Source organism: Lepidochelys kempii, chromosome 2, assembly GCF_965140285.1.
Source record: "Lepidochelys kempii isolate rLepKem1 chromosome 2, rLepKem1.hap1, whole genome shotgun sequence".
Lineage (NCBI taxonomy): Eukaryota > Metazoa > Chordata > Testudines > Cheloniidae > Lepidochelys > Lepidochelys kempii.
In genome coordinates, this window is record NC_136381.1 from 177,246,295 (window position 1) to 177,264,460 (window position 18,166).

At 41.3% G+C, this 18,166-nt stretch overlaps 1 protein-coding gene across 1 annotated transcript in view; it reads left to right on the forward strand.

The window, feature by feature from the left end:
* GLI3 (GLI family zinc finger 3) overlaps positions 1 to 18,166 on the forward strand; it is a 243,783-nt gene that overhangs the window by 67,822 nt on the left and 157,795 nt on the right. The window contains exon 3 of the mRNA XM_073332835.2: positions 15,876 to 16,118. Coding sequence (XP_073188936.1) covers positions 15,876 to 16,118 — 243 coding nt within the window. The remainder of the gene's footprint in view (positions 1 to 15,875; positions 16,119 to 18,166) is intronic.

Below are 18,166 nucleotides of genomic sequence, written 5' to 3' on the forward strand. Positions count from 1 at the left end.
TAAATTCGTATATGATCCACTTCTTCTGTCTTTGACTGTCCTCAGCTGCCATTAAAGACAATGGGAGGTCAGGGTATTCATGATTGTAAAGAATTGAGACCTTGGTGTGCAGGGGTTAGGTGGTATGCAGGATGGCTTTGGAGTAGGCTTACGTGCTCACCCAAATATGGTTTGGTTGTAAATCTGGAGAGAGATTTTTGTTTTTAAAATTTGATGCACTTCTCTGTTCCTACATGTTTATTCCTCACAAAAATACCAAGTTCTTACTAATCTTGAGAGTTTTTTATCTTGAGAGTGCTTTACAATAGTAATTTACTCAATAACAGGTCAGTATACTACTAATTGTACAGTTGGGAAAACTGAGGCACTGAGAAATTTAAACTCTGTCTTCTGAGCCCCACAGATCAGACTGCGTGGAAATGAATTGCAGTGTGCACTGGTGTGCTGTGCTGTGCTGTAACTTCCCTGTGTGGATGCTGTGGGTGCAAACTGAAAAGGTACCCAGGTTGCATTTCCTTTTTAAACAGGACTAAGTTAATACAAACGAGGTACCTTTTAGTTCATGCTACAGTGTCCACACATGGGAGTTTCAGCGCAGCACGCTAGTGCATGCTCAGTTCACACCTCAGCAGTCCAAACTGCATGTAAACAAGCTCTAACTCAGTGGCTTTCAGCCTTTCCATATTACTGTACCCTTTCAGGAGTCTAGTTTGTCTTGTGTACCCCCAAGTTCCACCTCACTTAAAAACTACTTGTTTACCAAATCAGACATAAAAATACACAAGTGTCAGAGCACACTATTACTGAAACATTGTTTACTTTCTCATTTTTACCATATAATTATAAAATTAATTGATTGGAATACAAATATGTTACTTACATTTCAGTGTATAGTATATAGAGCGGTATAAACAAGTCACTGTATGAAATTTTAGTTTGTACTGATTTCACTAGTGCTTTTTATGTAGCCTGTTGTAAAACTCGGCAAAGATCTAGATGAGTTGATGTACCCCCTGGAAGACCTCTGCGTACCCACAGGGGTATGTGTATCCCTGGTTGAGAACCACTGCTCTAAGTGACTTGCTGAAGGGAACAGAGGAATTTGGGGACGAGATTGGTGGTTAGTCTTTTTCTATGTAAAACTCCATTATGAGTCTACCAAAATAAGTTTTTCCTGTGTAAGAACTATAGGCTCAAACTCATTATGAGAGATTCCTGTGAAATGCTTGTACAGATTGTGTTTTAGTTCTAAAAATTTTCTCTTTCAGTAGGAGGCCCCTTTTTTTCATGAACTTTGTTTCTTTTTGCTTCAGTTCCTCTGAGTCAATGTGGCACTACTGCACTTCATTACTGCACATACCTTATAATTAATAGAAATTTAAAAAAATGCTTGTTAGTTTTAACATTGTCTGGATGGAAAAGTCTGTGACACATTTAGGAATGGTTACAATTCCTTGTAGTGCTTTTTAAGAAGCAAATCCTAGTTTTGTTTTAAAAAAACAGGCTACTTAAATTTATTATAATTTGATAACCCTCTTTTGTTTTTGAGAACTTTCTTGTTTGGTATGAAACCTCTTTTATTGGCTACAGCTTCACATTCTTTCTCAGTACGCGGGAGTGGATTATACTCCTGAGCAGCATTCAGTGAAATTTTTGTGTATGCTTGTTTCTAAATAATCCAAGTGAAGTTGCTTTCAAGTGTTTTCCCCCTCACCTTCCATAAAGCATACACTTATTTAACTATTCTTTTTTGTGAAGCTGATTTGTTTAGTTTTACACAAAATAATTAGGGTATTACTTGCAAATCAAAATGCCAAAAAAAAAAAGAAAAATGTGAAATGTTCTTTTGTTCAAGTGTACATTTCTGGAACCACTGAAACATGATTAATAACTTTAAAATTCTGATTTGAACCTACCACAGCAAATAAATTCAGCGTGAAAGCCGAAAGTTTAATAAAATGTTTCTGAAACTTCCTCTGTGAAGTTACAAGTTTCATTCCTGATTATCTGTCTGTTCATCCATCCTCAGACATACATCACATAATGATGATTTGAAATATATGATATCCCTAAAGATGGTTAGCAATTTGGGATTAATTTAATAGAATTAAAGTGTTAAAAAACAGGCCTAAGGCATTAACAAGATTCTGAAGTGTTGAAAAATATTATAGCGCATTAAGACTAGAGGGGTGAAAGTAGGGATGGGCAGAATTGTCTGAAAAAACTAATTCTCAAAGCACTTTTGCTCATCCCTACACTCCAACTAATAGTGAGCCTTCTTTTGAGCCCTGAAAATATTTGGTTAAGAACCATCTCTATCTCCATGCTATTTTATAGTCCTTCTACTGCACAGTGGTGGGGAGAAGAAAACCGTCCTACTCTCAACTCAGAAAATGTCAGAGTACCATGGATGTGTAGAGGGATGGGGTTGGGAAAAAGGAGGCAGGGCTTAAGGCTGAATGGCCCCCTCTCCCAAAATAAAACAGGAAGGGGTACTGAGCTAGCCCTTGAAGATCCGGAAGAACTAATGGACTTTTATCTGCCCCTCCAAGACCTTAGTGGTGAATACAGGCTGTTCAGGCTTCTCCTCTGGTGAAAGCATGAGCCCTTCCAACAGCATCAGGCAGAGGGGAGAGTATGAGGGTCACAGAGCTTGTTTATGAAGAGGGGTGATTAGGCAAGGGAGATGGCACATTTCTGGGGATTGGGAGCTCTGAAGCTCTACAAACACAGGTTAACCATCTTAATTATTCAGTTTTTATCTGACCCAAACCTGCTCTGCAAAGCTTTGAAGGTTATTCCTTCTCTGGGTGAGGGGATTGGTGGGACTAGGATTTAAGCAGGCTAAAAATGAGAGCCAGGATAAGTATATACATTATAGCTGTATGTATAACTATCCTTTGAGGCCCCTAAACTTGTACCTTTGGGGAGTCTAACTACGATAGAAGAAACTTGTTCTTTGCATTCCTTCCAAAACCTCCATTTCTCTTTCATTTTTGCCCATCCCTATGCACCAGTCCCTTGGAACCACCTTGGAATACACTTAAATCTGATGATAGAGGGATTTAAGGGCAGATTGGAATTTAAGCCCATATATATGTGCAGCTGTAATATGGCCATATGCATCTCTGTACAATGGGTTAGTGCACCCCCCCTGCCCCAGCAGAGAAACCTGTAGGCGAGCGAGCAGAAGGGTATGTGTTGCGGGAGATGATTTTTCAGAGTTTTCAGGAAATTGCTGCTGCTTCTTCGAGTGCTTGCTCATGTCAATTCTTCTCTTAGGTGTGTGCGTGCCCACATACACAGTCATCAGAGACTTTTTGCCTTAGCGGTATCCGTAGCGTTGGCTGTGGCATCCTCTTGAAGGCTGCACTCATGCGCTGGTATATTAGGCGCTGCCAGCCCTACACTCTCTCAGTTCCTTCTTACCACCCCTGACAGTTGGTTTGAGCACCTCGTCTTGCATTGCAAGAGCGTTAGCGGTTCTTTACAACCCACTGTCCATCTTCTTTGTATATAATTGGTAGGTACTTAGTCAGCAAATTCAAGGAGGCCCTCCCGAAGGACTGAGCCCAGGAGTTTGCTGCTTTAGTGGAAGGAGGCACAGCGGTGGTGAGAGGGGCCCTCCAGATGGTCTGGGACGCTAGGGACTCAGCGACCAGGGTGGTCACCTCTGCGGTGGTTATGAGGCGCAGCTCCTGGTTACAGTCCTCCAGGGTATCCCAGGAGATGAAGGACCTCCCATTTGAGGGGGCAGGGCTCTTCTCCGAGCTCATGGATGCAAGGCTCCATGGCCTTAAAGACTCCTGTGCCACCCTCCACTCCTTGGGCCTTCATACCCCTCAGCAGGTCAGGAAGCCATTCCGTTCTCCGCTTCCTCTGCATCCCCAGTCTAGGTCCTGGGGAGCTCCCTGGCTGAGCACCTACAGGAAAAAGGATAGAGACAAGGTGTCTAAGTGGGGACACCTGTCATCTTAGCGTTCATCTGCTCAGCCTGGGCCTTTCAGGAACCAAGGAGGCCAGAAGCAGGAATTTTGATGGTGCACTCGAGGACGGCACCCCAGTTACATCCCGGGATCCACCCTCCTACTCTTTCCTCCACTGCCTGTGCCCCTTCTGGTCAGACTAGTCACAGCTGACCTCAGACCATTGGGTGATTGGACCTGGGGTGGGGAGCCCACTTGGGTGGTCTCAGCAGACAAAGTCATTGGTCGAGTCACGATTGCTCCCTACACATCAATGTCAGGGAGCTCAGGGCATTTTGTCTGGCCTGCCAAGCCTTCCTACCTCACATAAGAAGCAGGGTGGTTCAGGTCCTGATGGACAATATAGTAGCTATGGTCTGTATCAACAAGCGGAGCCAGATCGTCTGCCCTTTGCCAAGAAGCCCTTAGGCTCTGGGACCTCTGTGTACAACATGCTGCACACCTCCCCGGGGCCAGGGATGCAACATATCGTAGCCGCACACCTCCCCGGGGCCAGGAACGCTTCAGCAGATCTCCTCAGCTGGACCTTCTCGTCTCGCCATGAGTGGTCACTTCATCTGGAGGTGGCCTGCCTCATCTTCCAGGTGTGAGGGACTCCCTCGGTAACCGTTTTTTCAGGTGGGAGGGGTTTTTATTGGGATGTGTGTGTGTGAGAGAGAGAGAGAGAGACTGTTCACATCCCGGCAGAACAGGAAATGCCACGTTTTCTGCTCGATTTGGGGGATCGACAGAGGCTCCCTGTCAGATCCTATTCTGCTCCCATGGTCGGGGGCTCTGATGTATGCCTTCTCTCCGGTGCCATTAATTCACAGAGTCATCATGAAGATCAAGCAGGACAGGGCAAAGGTGATCCTCATCGCACCGGCTTGGCCGCGCCAGCACTGGTTTAGCATGCTGCTGGACCTCTCTGTGGTTGCTCCATTACAGCTGCTGCTCCGGCTGGAGCTGTTGTCCCAAACCCAAGGCAGGCTTCTGCCTCCAAACCTGGCAGTGCTGCACCTGACGGCTTGACTGCTGCATGGTTAAATGCGGAAGAACAGGAGTGCTCGACCGGCGTCCAACAGGTTCTGTTGGGCAGCAGAAAGCCTTCCACCAGAGCCACCTACCTGACCAAATGGAAGCGGTTCGCTTGTTGAACCTCAGATAAAGGCATTCAGTCCAAGTGGGCCTCACTGCAGTTAATCCTGGACTACTTTCTGCATCTCAGGCTTCAAGGCCTGTCCCTTTCATCTGTTAAGGTCCACTTGGCTGCTATCTTGGCCTTCCATCCGCCACTCGAGGGTAGGTTGGTTTTCGCCCAGGACATGACTTCCATGTTCCTCAGGGTCTTGAGTGCCTTTAGCAGCACGTCAGGGACTCTGTCCCTCTGTGGGACCTGAACCTTGTACTGTCACGGCTCCCGGGACCCCCTTTGAGCCTCTAGCTTCCTGCTCTCTCCTTCTCTTTCCTGGAAGGTCACATTCTTGGTTGCAATAACATCTGCCCTCAGGGTCTCTGAAATTAGGGCTCTTTCCTCGGAACCACCCTATACTGTCTTTTACAGAGACAAGGTCCAGCTGCGGCCACACTTGGCTTTCCTGCCTGAGAGGGTCTCACAGTTTCATACAGGCTAAGATATTTACTTACCTGTCTTTTTTCCAAAGCCGCATAAATTGGAGGAGCATCAGTTGCATTCCCTAGACGTCAGGAGGGTGCTAGCCTTTTACATTGAAAGGACCAAGCTATTTCGCAAGTCAACACAATTGTTTGTTATGGTGGCCGACAGGATGAAAGGTCGTCCAGTGTCTGCTCAAAGAATTTCTTCTTGGATCACTGCCTCCATTCGCTGCTGCTACGATCAGGCAAAGGTGCACCCTCCAGCGATCATAACCACCCATTTCACCAGGGCACAAGCCTCATCGGCAGCTTTCCTAGCCCAATTACCTATCTGGGACATCTGTAGTGTGGCCACCTGGTCATTTGTCCACACATTCACATCCCATTATGCACTTACCCTGCAGACCCAGGACGATGCTGGCTTCGGTAGAGCAGTGCTGCAAGCCGCAAGACTGTGAACTCCAAGCCCACTTCTGAGGATACTGTTTGTGAGTCACCTAGAATGGAATGGACATGAGCAAGCAGTTGAAGAAGAAAAAAACGGTTACCTACCTTTTAGTAACTGTTCTTCGAGATGTGTTCCTCATGTCCATTCCATTACCCACCTTCCTGCCCCTCTGTCAGAGTTGCTGGCAAGAAGGAACTGAGAGGGCGTAGGGCCGGTGGCGCCTAATATATCAACGAATGAGCGCGGCACTCAAGGGGGTGCCATAGCCGACCCTATGGATACTGCTAAAGCAAAAATCTCTGATGACTGTGCACGTGGGCGTGCACACCTAGAATGGAATGGACATGAGCCACACATCTCAAAGAACAACAGTTATGAAATGGTAGGTAACCGTTTTTTCAGGTGGGAGGGGTTTTTATTGGGATGTGTGTGTGTGTGAGAGAGAGAGAGAGACTTGAAGGGTATGGAGTGGGCAGGGTGGGCGGCCTCTGAACCCTTGCACTTGCTGTACCTGTTTGGTGGATAAACAGATGACTTCATGGTCCAGGACCATCAACTTAGCTTCTTCTAAATTCAAGGGGGAGAAAAATAAAGACACAGGACTGTTTGGTTGCCAGCTTCCACTTATTAATAACGGTCATTTTTAGAAGGGCCTAGTTTGCATAATGGCCAGCAATATTTTTAAGGCCAGGAATGTTTTATTTAAAAATCAACTGTTTTGGCTTACAGGGCTTTTAACTGCTCTCCCCCATCCCAAACCTGATATGTTTTAAAATTTGTTTTGTAGTATTATAGTTTTTTTAAATGGTCAATAGACATTTTATATGATATGTAGAAATACACATTTGTGTGTGTAAGTTTACATTTTATATATACCTCATGCAACCTCATTTGAAGCCATTACGTTTGGGTAGGGTGTAAGCCGGAGTATAGTTTGTGTCTATATAATATAATTAATTAATATACACAACCACACAAGCATATACAACATACAACTGTTAGCACATTTATGCTTATCTGTGGGTATCAGATGATTAAGAAATACATTTAAAAAAAACCCCTCTCCTGGGAAGTTATTGTAGCTTCTTTGATGTGACTAATTAGCTCACTCAAAGTAAGCAGTGACTAACAGTCTAATAACTGGCTAACAGAAGGAACTTCATAACATTTTCAAATTCTTAATCAGAGGAGCCTTTCAGTGCTTTGCAAGAAGTTGAGAATGATTCTCCTTCCTGAGAAGTAGTTGCCAGTGGTCAGATCATAAAGTATGTAGTCACTTTTCTCCAAGGTATATTTACGAATCTTGGCCTTTGAAGAGTTTAAATATTGGGGGAGAGCAGTAGGCCTGGAAATGTGTTTAAACTGCTAAGTTTGATCCTAGCTCTGTTCAACAGACTCAAAGCAAACATTTTAGTTTGCTGAGGCTGACTTACAGTAACTTGCTGTCTTTGCAGAGTTTCATAGGGAAGGAGATACTTCTTATAAATAGCGGTAAAAAAACCCAAGCTTTTATTTGTGACTATGTTAACCCTTCTCATTTCTTAAGTAGCGGTACTAAAAAAAATTTAAATGATTATAAAAATATAAATTAAAATTAAATCACACAAATTGAAAGGGAGAAATTGTACAACTCAGTGTCTGCAAATTTGGCAGTTAACTATGACTGTAGATGTCTACCCCTGCTGTATTTAGTTTTTTCTTCTTTTTTTGCTGGAGCTATGTAGTGATTCTGCAACTGCTATGAGATTCTTTCTCAGCAAGCTAAGCAGTCACTAGAATGTTTCCATATGTCAACAAGCATCTCAGAGATGGTTTGTAGTCTATATACCATTCTTACCCAGCCACCTGAACTTTTCTGATGCTGGGCGTGAGGCTAAATCCCTCTTGCCTTACTTGCATGAGTAGTTCCACAGAACCCCTGGGATTACTTGTGCAAGGAAAGCAAGCAGGGTTTGGGCCTTCTAGTAGAAGGTAAATTTAAAAGCTCATCACCTGCTGATACCTGGGCTTCTGTGTTTCTCTTGCAGCAGTCACAAACAAAGTGACGTCACAAACACCTAAAACGGAGTGCAGGGGCTCTACTCGCTGAATGGCATTAAGTGTCAGAGCAATAACCCACTGTCTGTAATGGGAGAAACACTTAGCTCTGAAGTCAGCAAGGAAGAAAAGTGATTTTCAGCTATTTGGATTTCAATTGTATTTATTTGCTCTTTTAAAGCCTGTGCAGATTTAGATCCCAATCCAGCTCTTTCAGAAGCAGGCTCCTGCTTCTTTGGAGCCCCTGAGTCTGCAAAGTGCTGAGGGCGCTCAACTCCCATTGACTTCAGTGGGCGCTGAGGATGCTCAGCATCTCTCAGGATCAGGCTCTTGCTGTGGCTGGGTAGATTACTCACTTGGGCAGCAGCAGTCAGATTGACTCGTAGGATTGTACAGGAATTCTGTACGCTGCAAGCAGCTTTGGTGACCTGGTCCAAAGCCTGTAGAAGTCAATGGAAAGGCTCAAGCCCCCAGTGTTTAACTTCAGTAATATGCAGGTGTAGTTTCTTTTTCTGCCCCATGAATTCTCTGCACTGGATTAGTGCAAGGCAGCCTGGCCCTGCTCTCTGCCCACACTTTTTCCCTTTTATGTGTGAGAACACAAGCAGCGGGGGAGCCTGTACTCAACAAGATGGTTTCCACAGCTGCGGACTGACTTGCGGTGCCTCTGTGCACCTGCCTGGGTGCAGACAGTCTCTTTGCATCCCTTTTCTGTGGCATACGGGGAATATACTGGTTATCATTTGAGAGCTTAAACTGGTCTTTTGTAGTTAATCAGGTTTATTTAAGCACTTTTCATTTTAGCAATATGAGCCCAGTGCTGCAGTCCTACAGAGAGAAACTCCCAGTTAAAGCCAATGGGGTTTTGCTTACAGCTGACTGAAAGCTGGGCTCTAAATTTCCTTCTACATTTAATTTTTCTCCTGGGTAAAAAAAATCTAGCTAGTCACTGACTTCAGCTAAAGAAAGTTCTTCTGTTGTTCAGACAATTTAGAAGAGTTCTAAACTTCCACATGCTATTCCCAGGGCACTCAATGATGTAGCTCAAGAAGAATTTGGGCCTGATCCTGCTGATGTTAATGTGACTTTGGACTCTACCTGGACCTGATTCTGCACCACCGACGTCAGTAGGGGCTTTGACATTGATTTCAAAGAGTGCAGGATCAAGCCCTATACTCCATAAAGTATAGGGGTTGCATTGTTACAGAGTGTTCTGGGCTTGTGCTCAGTTTTGAAACAAAAGATTGAATGCAAATTTGAGCTGTACTGTGTGCACTATTATAATATTAAAATTACCTTCATGGTCATTATAATAGTGATATACTATCTTGTAAAATTTTCATATCACAAAGAAAGGCCCAGTTCTGCAAACTCTTGCTACCTGGCATTATGCTTATGGGACTATTTACAGTAGTAAGCTCTACTACACCTGACAGTGTCGACAAGCTCAAGTCCATAGTTAGTACCTCTCACAGTAACTCTTCTCCAGTTAGTTCAATTTCTTTTATTTCTGCAGAAATTTTAAAAAAGACAACAGAAAGGAACAGGATGTTAAGAAAAGCAGGGGAAAACGGTGTATCCATATTCTAAAGGTCTCAATTAATGTTTGGAAAATGCCACACATAGTGAAAAAAATAACTAAATCGAAAATCCATTACAAACAGGAACATAAAACTGTCTATTTTAAGTTGTTAGTTTAGATAAGGTATACTATTTGTAAGGCACAAAATGTTTGTACAATGTATGTTCAAGCACTGCGAATAAAGTAAGCATAGTTCTTATTATCTATCAGTTTTTGTAGCCTGTGATATGGCTTGATTGTATTTTTTATAACTCATTAAGAATTTTGTAATACATATCTGTGTCATTCTCTCTAAATCACCTCATGTGTGCAATTGTTCAGAATGTAAAAAAATAACACTCTTGGGACCAAGGTGCTGGATTTAAACTTTCCTACATATAGGAAGAAAATTTTTAGTTAATACATGTACTGTGGAATTTATAAAATAAATCAGCCATAATTCTACAGGTGTATTTTTCCAGCAAAATATATTTACCTGTTTTGTTTTTTGCTTGCTTTTTGCTTGAGGGTGGTCAAAAAGTGGTGATCAATGTATGTATGCAAGAAACTTAGGACACTCATATCCTAATGAGGTTGGCAATGGCTCTATTACATCATTCTAAATAGCAAAATACTGGGTCTCAAAAACACAGACCTTTTTAAACACAAGGGAAATGGCTTCTTTATTAGATATATATTCCATTAAGAATCTGATTATTCAATCTTTTTTACACTCCCCCCCCCCCACCATTTTGGTTCACAGCAACCAAAAATGCTACTTTTCTGGGAAAAACTGATATTCTGACTACAGTTTTGTAATTTAATGATGGAGAGTTTCCTTAGTAAACCAAATTTAGAGTACTAGAATGCTTATCTTATATCCAGACCTTGAACATAAAAGGCATTTTATACCAGCAATTGTTCATTTAATGAGCAATTGCAGAGTGCAGGACGGTTAAGGGATTGAGCTATATGCACCATTATTGCAAGAAGTATTCCGAAATACCAGAAATAGGACGTAAGCTCTGATCAGGGAGACTGTGAGCACAATTACCTTCTTTTCAAATCCTTCTGTGACACTGCGGGAGGAAAAAGGACTTTGAAACTTGAAAGGAAAGAGCTTGCTTTCAACCTCAAAAGCTAGGAGGAAAGGGCTCTGAAATTTGCTCAGTATTCCCAATTCACCATTAGCCTGTTTCTTCCTTTAGCCTCAAGGCATTCTCCGCTTTTTGAAAAGATGTTAAGAAATTCAGTCACAATAGAGAGCCTAGTTTTGAACATGTTTCACTCGGTCCATTGAGGTCTGGTCTTCAGCCTTTGTGTAGGGTGAATTGAGCTGAGCAGCTAGCTGGTTGGGGAGAGGTGAATGAGCAGTCTCTGTGCAGTCACAAATTCTGGCAAAGAAAAGATTACCCTTTCCTTTATTTTACAATATGCATTCCTGTACAATCCTGCTAGTGGCAATATGCGGAGCAGAGCTTGTGCTTAAGTCAATACGGAACACTTGGTTTATAGCAACTCTTGTTAAGTTTGTCTTGTAATTGAAGCTGCTGTTGACCTTGCTTGGAGACCATTTGTAAAACCGTTTATTTAGCATAAACTGAAATAATAAACCCTCCTTCTCTTAGGCCGATTGTGATAGGGTGACATTAGTTTGATTTAATGATTAGCCGCCTGACCCCCTCAGCTAGAGAGAGCTGCTTGAATAGAGAGAGTTCACTAGGAAGCACACAGGAAGAATACTAATGAGCTTGTTAAATTTAGCATGGCACCAACCACTTTTAATTCCTCTAATGGGAGAAGCACTGCCTCTGAGAGGGAGGGAGGGAGATAGAAAGAGGGAGGGAGAGAGAGAGGAATGTCCACATACCCGTAGCTCGAGAATTTCGGTCAAGAGAAGAGCTTGGAGAGAGTAAGCCAGGGTCTTTTGGACTGAGTTGTAAGTATGTTGTCTGTTCTCTTACCCAGATGACGTCCTTCTTAATCAGTTGAAAGACAATAATGCTAGTTGCAAGTTGCATATAGAAATATGATTATGAAGGCTAACCTATGCAGCCTTTGCTACAATGATGACTTGTTGTTTAAATGTGGGTATCTCAGAATTTTGTTGAGGGGAGCTTCAGCATCTTAAGCAATGGTTTGAAACTGATTTTATCACTGACTTTAAAACGCTTGAACTAAAAAAGTTTCCACTTGTGTCTGCAGAATGTTAATGAAAACAAACAAACAAAAGTTTAATAGAGACAAGAAGTTCAGTGGACTGACATGTTCATGTTTGTTTCCCTTATTTTTTTTTTCATTTTTGTTAGGCACACAAAATAAGTAATTAAAAATGTATTTGCTTAGGCATGTAGATCGATTACAAGCTTTTTTGAAAAGATTTGTTAATGAAACAAAGTATTCTTTGATGCTATATTTAAAAAAATGATTATGGCTAAATACCAAGAACAAATATATTTCCCATTAGATGGGAGAATCTTGGATTAATTTGATAGCTCCAGACTGGGTACTTGTTACATGTGTTTGTGGCTGCCAGCTAGTTATCATTCAGTGGGGACACATGTGGAGAAGGAGAAGCTAATACAAATTTATCATTTGGGACTGATTCTTTTTTCTGTAACACCTCAGTAAGTCAAGAGAAACTGTGCTAAAAAGTGGGGGTACAAAACAGGTGTGAGAGGAGAATCGGGCCCTTTGACTTCAAATCATTCATCTCTCTGAAACTTTTTAGTAAATTGGATGTTTCTTTTGGACCTAAAGCAGGCCGTTTTTTAAACATAGGATAGCAGTAACCGTTGTCTTGTGTTTGGCTGTAAGAATCTATTGGCAGATGCTACTAGAGAAGTGAGTTGTTTGCTTACATTTTTGCTATAGATTCCCACTTGTTGCCATGGTGGACGGTATGTTTCTGTCAATAATTTGGCCTGGCGCAGCTTGTCTGCACTTACTCTTAAACTTTATTGAACAATTCAGCTGAAACAGAATGAGATTAGACAGCTTTCGCCTTTTGGCTCGCTGAAGTGGTTTTACTGCAGTTATAAGAGCAGGCAGAATTATTGCAAGAAAAGTTTCCCTTCAGTGTATAGAGAATTCTTTCAAATCACTTGGCTATTTGTATTCTGGAGTGCGTGTACTGTCAAGTTTTTCATCTGCTCCCATATCAAAAGCACCTCTGTGGTGCAGAGCATGAAGTAAACTCTTAACAAAATGTTTATCCATTGGATTTCCTTATTATTGCAAAAATGCCATGGTGTTTACTTAAAAAATATTTCTGGGTGACTATTTAGAGGGGAAGCAGTGTTCAAAAATGATTGACTGGCTAAACAGTAAGCATTATTTTTATGATGAGGAAAAATAATTTGTTGGTGTTGGAAAAAAAATATTTTCCAACACCAACAAATTATTTTTCCTCATCATAAAAATAATGCTTACTGTTTAGCCAGTCAATCATTTTGATATTTTCTCTTTTTTCTCCTTTTTCAGAGCTATTTATTAAAATGAAACACATTTTGCTTTAATTTTCAAAGTTACTAAAAGTAGGTTTGAATTCAGTCAGCAATTTTAAAAAAATCATCTCATTTCATACCAGTAATTGGTGCCTTGATTCTTGACACATGCAGGTCTTAAGAGGGACAGAATAAAACTGAATTATTCAAACAGACATGGACTTCTTGTTCTATTCTGGGATGGCAATTTAACAAATGTTAACTTTACACGAAGAGCAAAAGAAATGAAATCCTTATCTGATTTTCAAATTGATTATGTTGCTATACAAATCACTTCATCATAGTATAGTAGCATAGGTTAGCCCTGCTCTAGTTAAGGGTCTGTCAGCATTTCAAATAGAATGTAATCCCCTATTTTTAAGAGTTTGCATCTCATCTGCAAAAGTTCACTCTAAGGTGAAATTTAATATAAAAGGCTTGAGCCAGAGAGAAAATTGGTGGAAAAATTACTTGGACTTTTTAAAAAAGTTTTATACAAGCAGTTTTATAAAACCTAATATAAGTTGTAAACTAAAAACAGCTTCAGTGTAAAAATATGAAAACTTTAAACTCCATTAATCCAGAGGACAGAGTAGTGCTTATGCATATTAATACAAAGGAAAAAAAACAGGCAAAGATTGTTAGCTTTACAATATTTTTGTCCCTGTTTATATTAACTACTTCACCATGGGCCCAATTCCGCAAGTCCTCAGCGCACAGATGGGAGACCATGGAGGATCTGGGCCCAATGACTAGCTCCTCTTCGGAAGCTGGTTGATACGATAATTGCAAATGTAAAAATAATCCATACATTTACACAAACTACATTGATGTTTTTCTTTGCTACTTTTGGGGAAAAAATGCGCCCAAAACGCTACATTTAAAATAAAGTTGTAGACTGATAAAAGCGTTTAGATAGTGGCCAAAACTCAGCCTGATGCAATTAGATATTGCTGTATGCACAGGCCCCCTTTCTGAACTCACTTATAGCAGTGAAAATCAGGGGTAACTTGACTGAAGTCAGTGGAGTCACACTGATGCAGAATTTGTGGGAGATTAGAATTAGGTTTATGCCCTTTCTTATCCCTGTACCGAGTAGGCACAAGAGGGGGAGTTAAAGATGAAGTTTTAGCCAGAACTTTGAATGTTCTGGACTTTGACAGTTAAAGCTGGATTCTTCTTATCATTCTGAACCGTTCTTTTTTTGGTGCATCAATTATAAAATAGTGCTGCATAAGTTTTTTTTTCCTTCCTAAATTTGTTTTCGGTTAGTGTTCTTGTTATCTGTTTTTGCACCAGAATTTTTGATGAGCTCCTGAACAGTTTTCTGCAGTTGTTTGTGAACATATTTCTTAATATTTATGTAGGGCAATATTTATCATATTTATAAAGTGGGCCTTCTGGAAACAGGAATCTGGAGACCAAATGTTCTGACTTTGTAGATATAGGTCAGGACTCCAGCTAGTGATGATAGAATTGTTAACCAGCTCTCTTCCCGCCCTTATATAAGCAATGATATACTGTCAGAAGGGTACTTACGGTAGATGTGTGTGTAGATGATGGAACTTTGAAGTCTTATGTATCACGTGAAAGGTACCTGAAAGCATGTGGCTAACGGTTGAACACCTGCACTGCTTGCGTCTCTTTAAATGTGTGTGTGTGTGTATGTAATACATATAGGGTGGGGCTTTGTTTGGGAGCCATTGGTGGAGTAGCCAGGGATGGGTCCTTTGCACCCCCTTACATTAAGTTAAAGTCTGTCAGAGGGTGGCTTGGAGACAGACTGGCCAAAGGGCCACGGAATGAGTGATGTCATGGATCCCGTGGGCATAACAACACACCCAGGCAGTGCAGAGTAGGCTGAAACACCCATTTCAACCCATCCCCTGGAGAAGCGAGCGCAAGGCATGTGCTTCAGGCCTAGTCACTGGCCCCAAGTTGGGGATTGGCATTCACCTTCCTAATTCCTTTGCATGTCAGCCACAGAAAATCAAGTTATTTGGGTTCCATGCAGGGCAGCTGAATTTCACCCATATTGGTCACATACAGATATGTGTAAACTGTAAATTTTATGTATTTGTGAGTGAAAGATGTTCAACTCAATGCTGTAAAGTGTTAACCTCAAAGTCTGTACATCTCGACACATGTGGGTAACACTATTATAGCAGGTGACTTCACTGCTCCTATCTTGTGCTTGCTTAGTAACTGGAACAGGATAAATGCATTATACTGTCATCTACCTTAATTTTAATGAATAGGGCCTTTTCTATTACTCCAGGCTCTTGTCTTTTAACATTGCATCTTTTTGAGGGTGGAGCGGCACAGTGGCAAATACAAAGCAGCAGTGGGTGGCTAGACTTGATTTAGTCTCAGCTAGCAGGGTTCATCTTCTACTGTTTGTGACAAATTGTTTTTTTCCTCCCAGTCAAGCGGCCAAAAATTCCAGCCTCCTTGTCCCAGAGGCAAGAAAACAGCAAGTTTGTGTCCTTTCGTGTAGGATTAATAGCCCCACTGGTAAATGCATCAGTGAATGGGTGATGATGATCTACTGCTCAACTGCCACTTGGTCTGAGTGGGCTAGTTTTTTCAGCTTGTATCCCAGAACATCTTTCATAACCACACATGCATGTACTGTCACAAACTTACATTGCTGCTTGGAAAGTGGTGAAAAGTGGGGGAAAAGTACTTTTATTTTATTTGCTATAAGTGGTCTAAAAGTGTCTCTCTCTCTCTTTCTCTCTCGTTGTCATTTTTTTCCCCAGAGGATGAAAGTCCTGGACAGACCTATCACAGAGAGAGAAGAAACGCAATCACAATGCAGCCACAAGGTGGGCAAGGCCTCAGTAAAATCAGTGAAGAGCCTTCAACATCTAGTGAGGAAAGGGCCTCATTAATAAAGAAGGAGATCCATGGATCTATATCGCACCTTTCTGAGCCTTCTGTACCTTATCGTGGGACGGTTTTTGCAATGGACCCCAGGAACGGTTACATGGATCCTCATTATCGTGAGTATTTAATGCAAGTTCATTTCAGAAAGCAAGATTGGAAGGATACTGAAGCTGTCATATTTAATTGCATTTTGCATTGGCACTTTTCATCTCTCTCAGGATGAGTCATTTTGCCTGTATATGTCTAAGATAATATAAGAATAGTTACTCTTTTCGTTTATGTAGGAAAATGTTGTGAATAGTTGCATTGTATCCCTAAATAAGCATAGGCCTCTGCAAAAGAGACTTCAGAAGGGCATGTATCATCTGTTGCTAATCTTCATGAACCATCAAACGTTATATTTGCTCCACCTACTTAGCAATACATGAAAAAAAAAGCCTAATTTTAAAAGAGCAGAGAGGAAAAGCAAATAGACTTTAAAACAATTATTTAAAAGCTATTTTAACTACAATTTAAAGAAAGGAGGGAACACATCTTTTGGAAAGAGATTTTTTTGTTTTGTTTTGTCATCTTCTGCCCAGCTACAGTCCCTCCTGCGTTAGTGAAAAAAGTGAATGGTTTCAACTTCTGAAGTTCTGCTCAGGCATTAATAAAAAGTACGAAAGTAACTGACACTTGAACACAGATGTGGAATGGATTTCTCCACAAGCAAAATATGAGGGAGTTAAGCAATTTTTTTCATCTGCTTCTAGTTTTAAAAAAAAGCATTTAGTTGTGTAATAATGAACATCTTGAGGTGTCAAGGCTAGTGCCTTTTGATTATAGATTTATCACCTTGTCAGGATACAGATTTGCCATTTAACCTTCCAGTCTCCAGTTCCAGATGATAGGCTAAAGACCCACAAAGAGGGGCCAGTCTGTGGGGTTTTTTTCCACATAATTCAGAAATTTTAGTGTTTTAAGGCAAAAGGTCATTAGCCAGACCACTGATTAGTGAGGACAGCTGATTAGTGCATGTTTTCTTGCTAAAGAAAGTGCCAGGGATAAAAGCTAATTCTATCCCTTCATTAGTTGGGCTAGCAGCAAAGGGGAATGTTCACTCATCAGGGTGCAGATCAAAGTGTGTCTCTCACAACCTTAAGTCTCACCAACTGCCTTTATTTTAACAGAGTTTGATTGTTAATAAAGATGGAGGCTAGATAAGAAAATGAACACTTATCTTTATAGTTGTTAAGTGAAAAGTTGATGGTGGGGGTTTTCAGCTCTCCTTTAACATGACATTTCAGTTGCTACATTGTCCGCCCCCCCCAATATTGTTCAAACCCTTTAAGGAAGTTAGTCACTCATCATTTGAGTGCGCAGAGTATACAGCGTACTGCTGACAGACTTGCCTGCAGGAGAACGCAGAACGTGCAGAAAGAACTACTACTGTCAAGCAGTAGCCTATAGAAATATTAGTTTGCATGTCGTTGGTGATTTGACTCGCACATTATAGCTTCTAACACATGTAAATGCAAAATATATGAATGGAGATACTTCTGGGAATGTATGGCAATTGTGTGAGTGCACTGTACTTCTGCAGAGCTGAGATGCAGAGAGTTCTGAGATGACTTCAGTGATGACAAATGCTACTTTGACCCCTGACTGGCTGCTGTGTCCCTTCCTAAACCAGTCACAGGTGCTAGTGATACTGTGTGGTGCATACTGGGTTCTCAGCCTACGGCTGAATTGTTGTGAATTGTTGTTGGTTTTTGTTTTTTTCTTGTTACCTTTCCAGTCACCATTGTTTAATGTATCTAATGTGCCCACTCCTTGACCATTAGCACCTGGCTACCATTGTTGTGATGTGGCCTGCCCAGAAGCATTGTTTTGGGAGCAAGGTTCTTAGTAAGTTAATAGAAAACAAAAGATTGCATATAACTAGCATGCACAAAGGAGAGGTTGGGGGATAGTTAGTCCTGCAAAACCGCCTAAAGTATGAAAACATCAGCTGGACAGACCTACTTCACTGCTGCTAACGGGAATTTCTTTACAGTTTTTTCTTTTTGGTTTGTAAAATCCCTCAAGCAATTAATACCATATAAAATCCCATCACATTTCTGCTTACCTGTAATAGATTTGATACAGGAGGACAACTAAATGAATGAGCATCTGGCTAAATTTA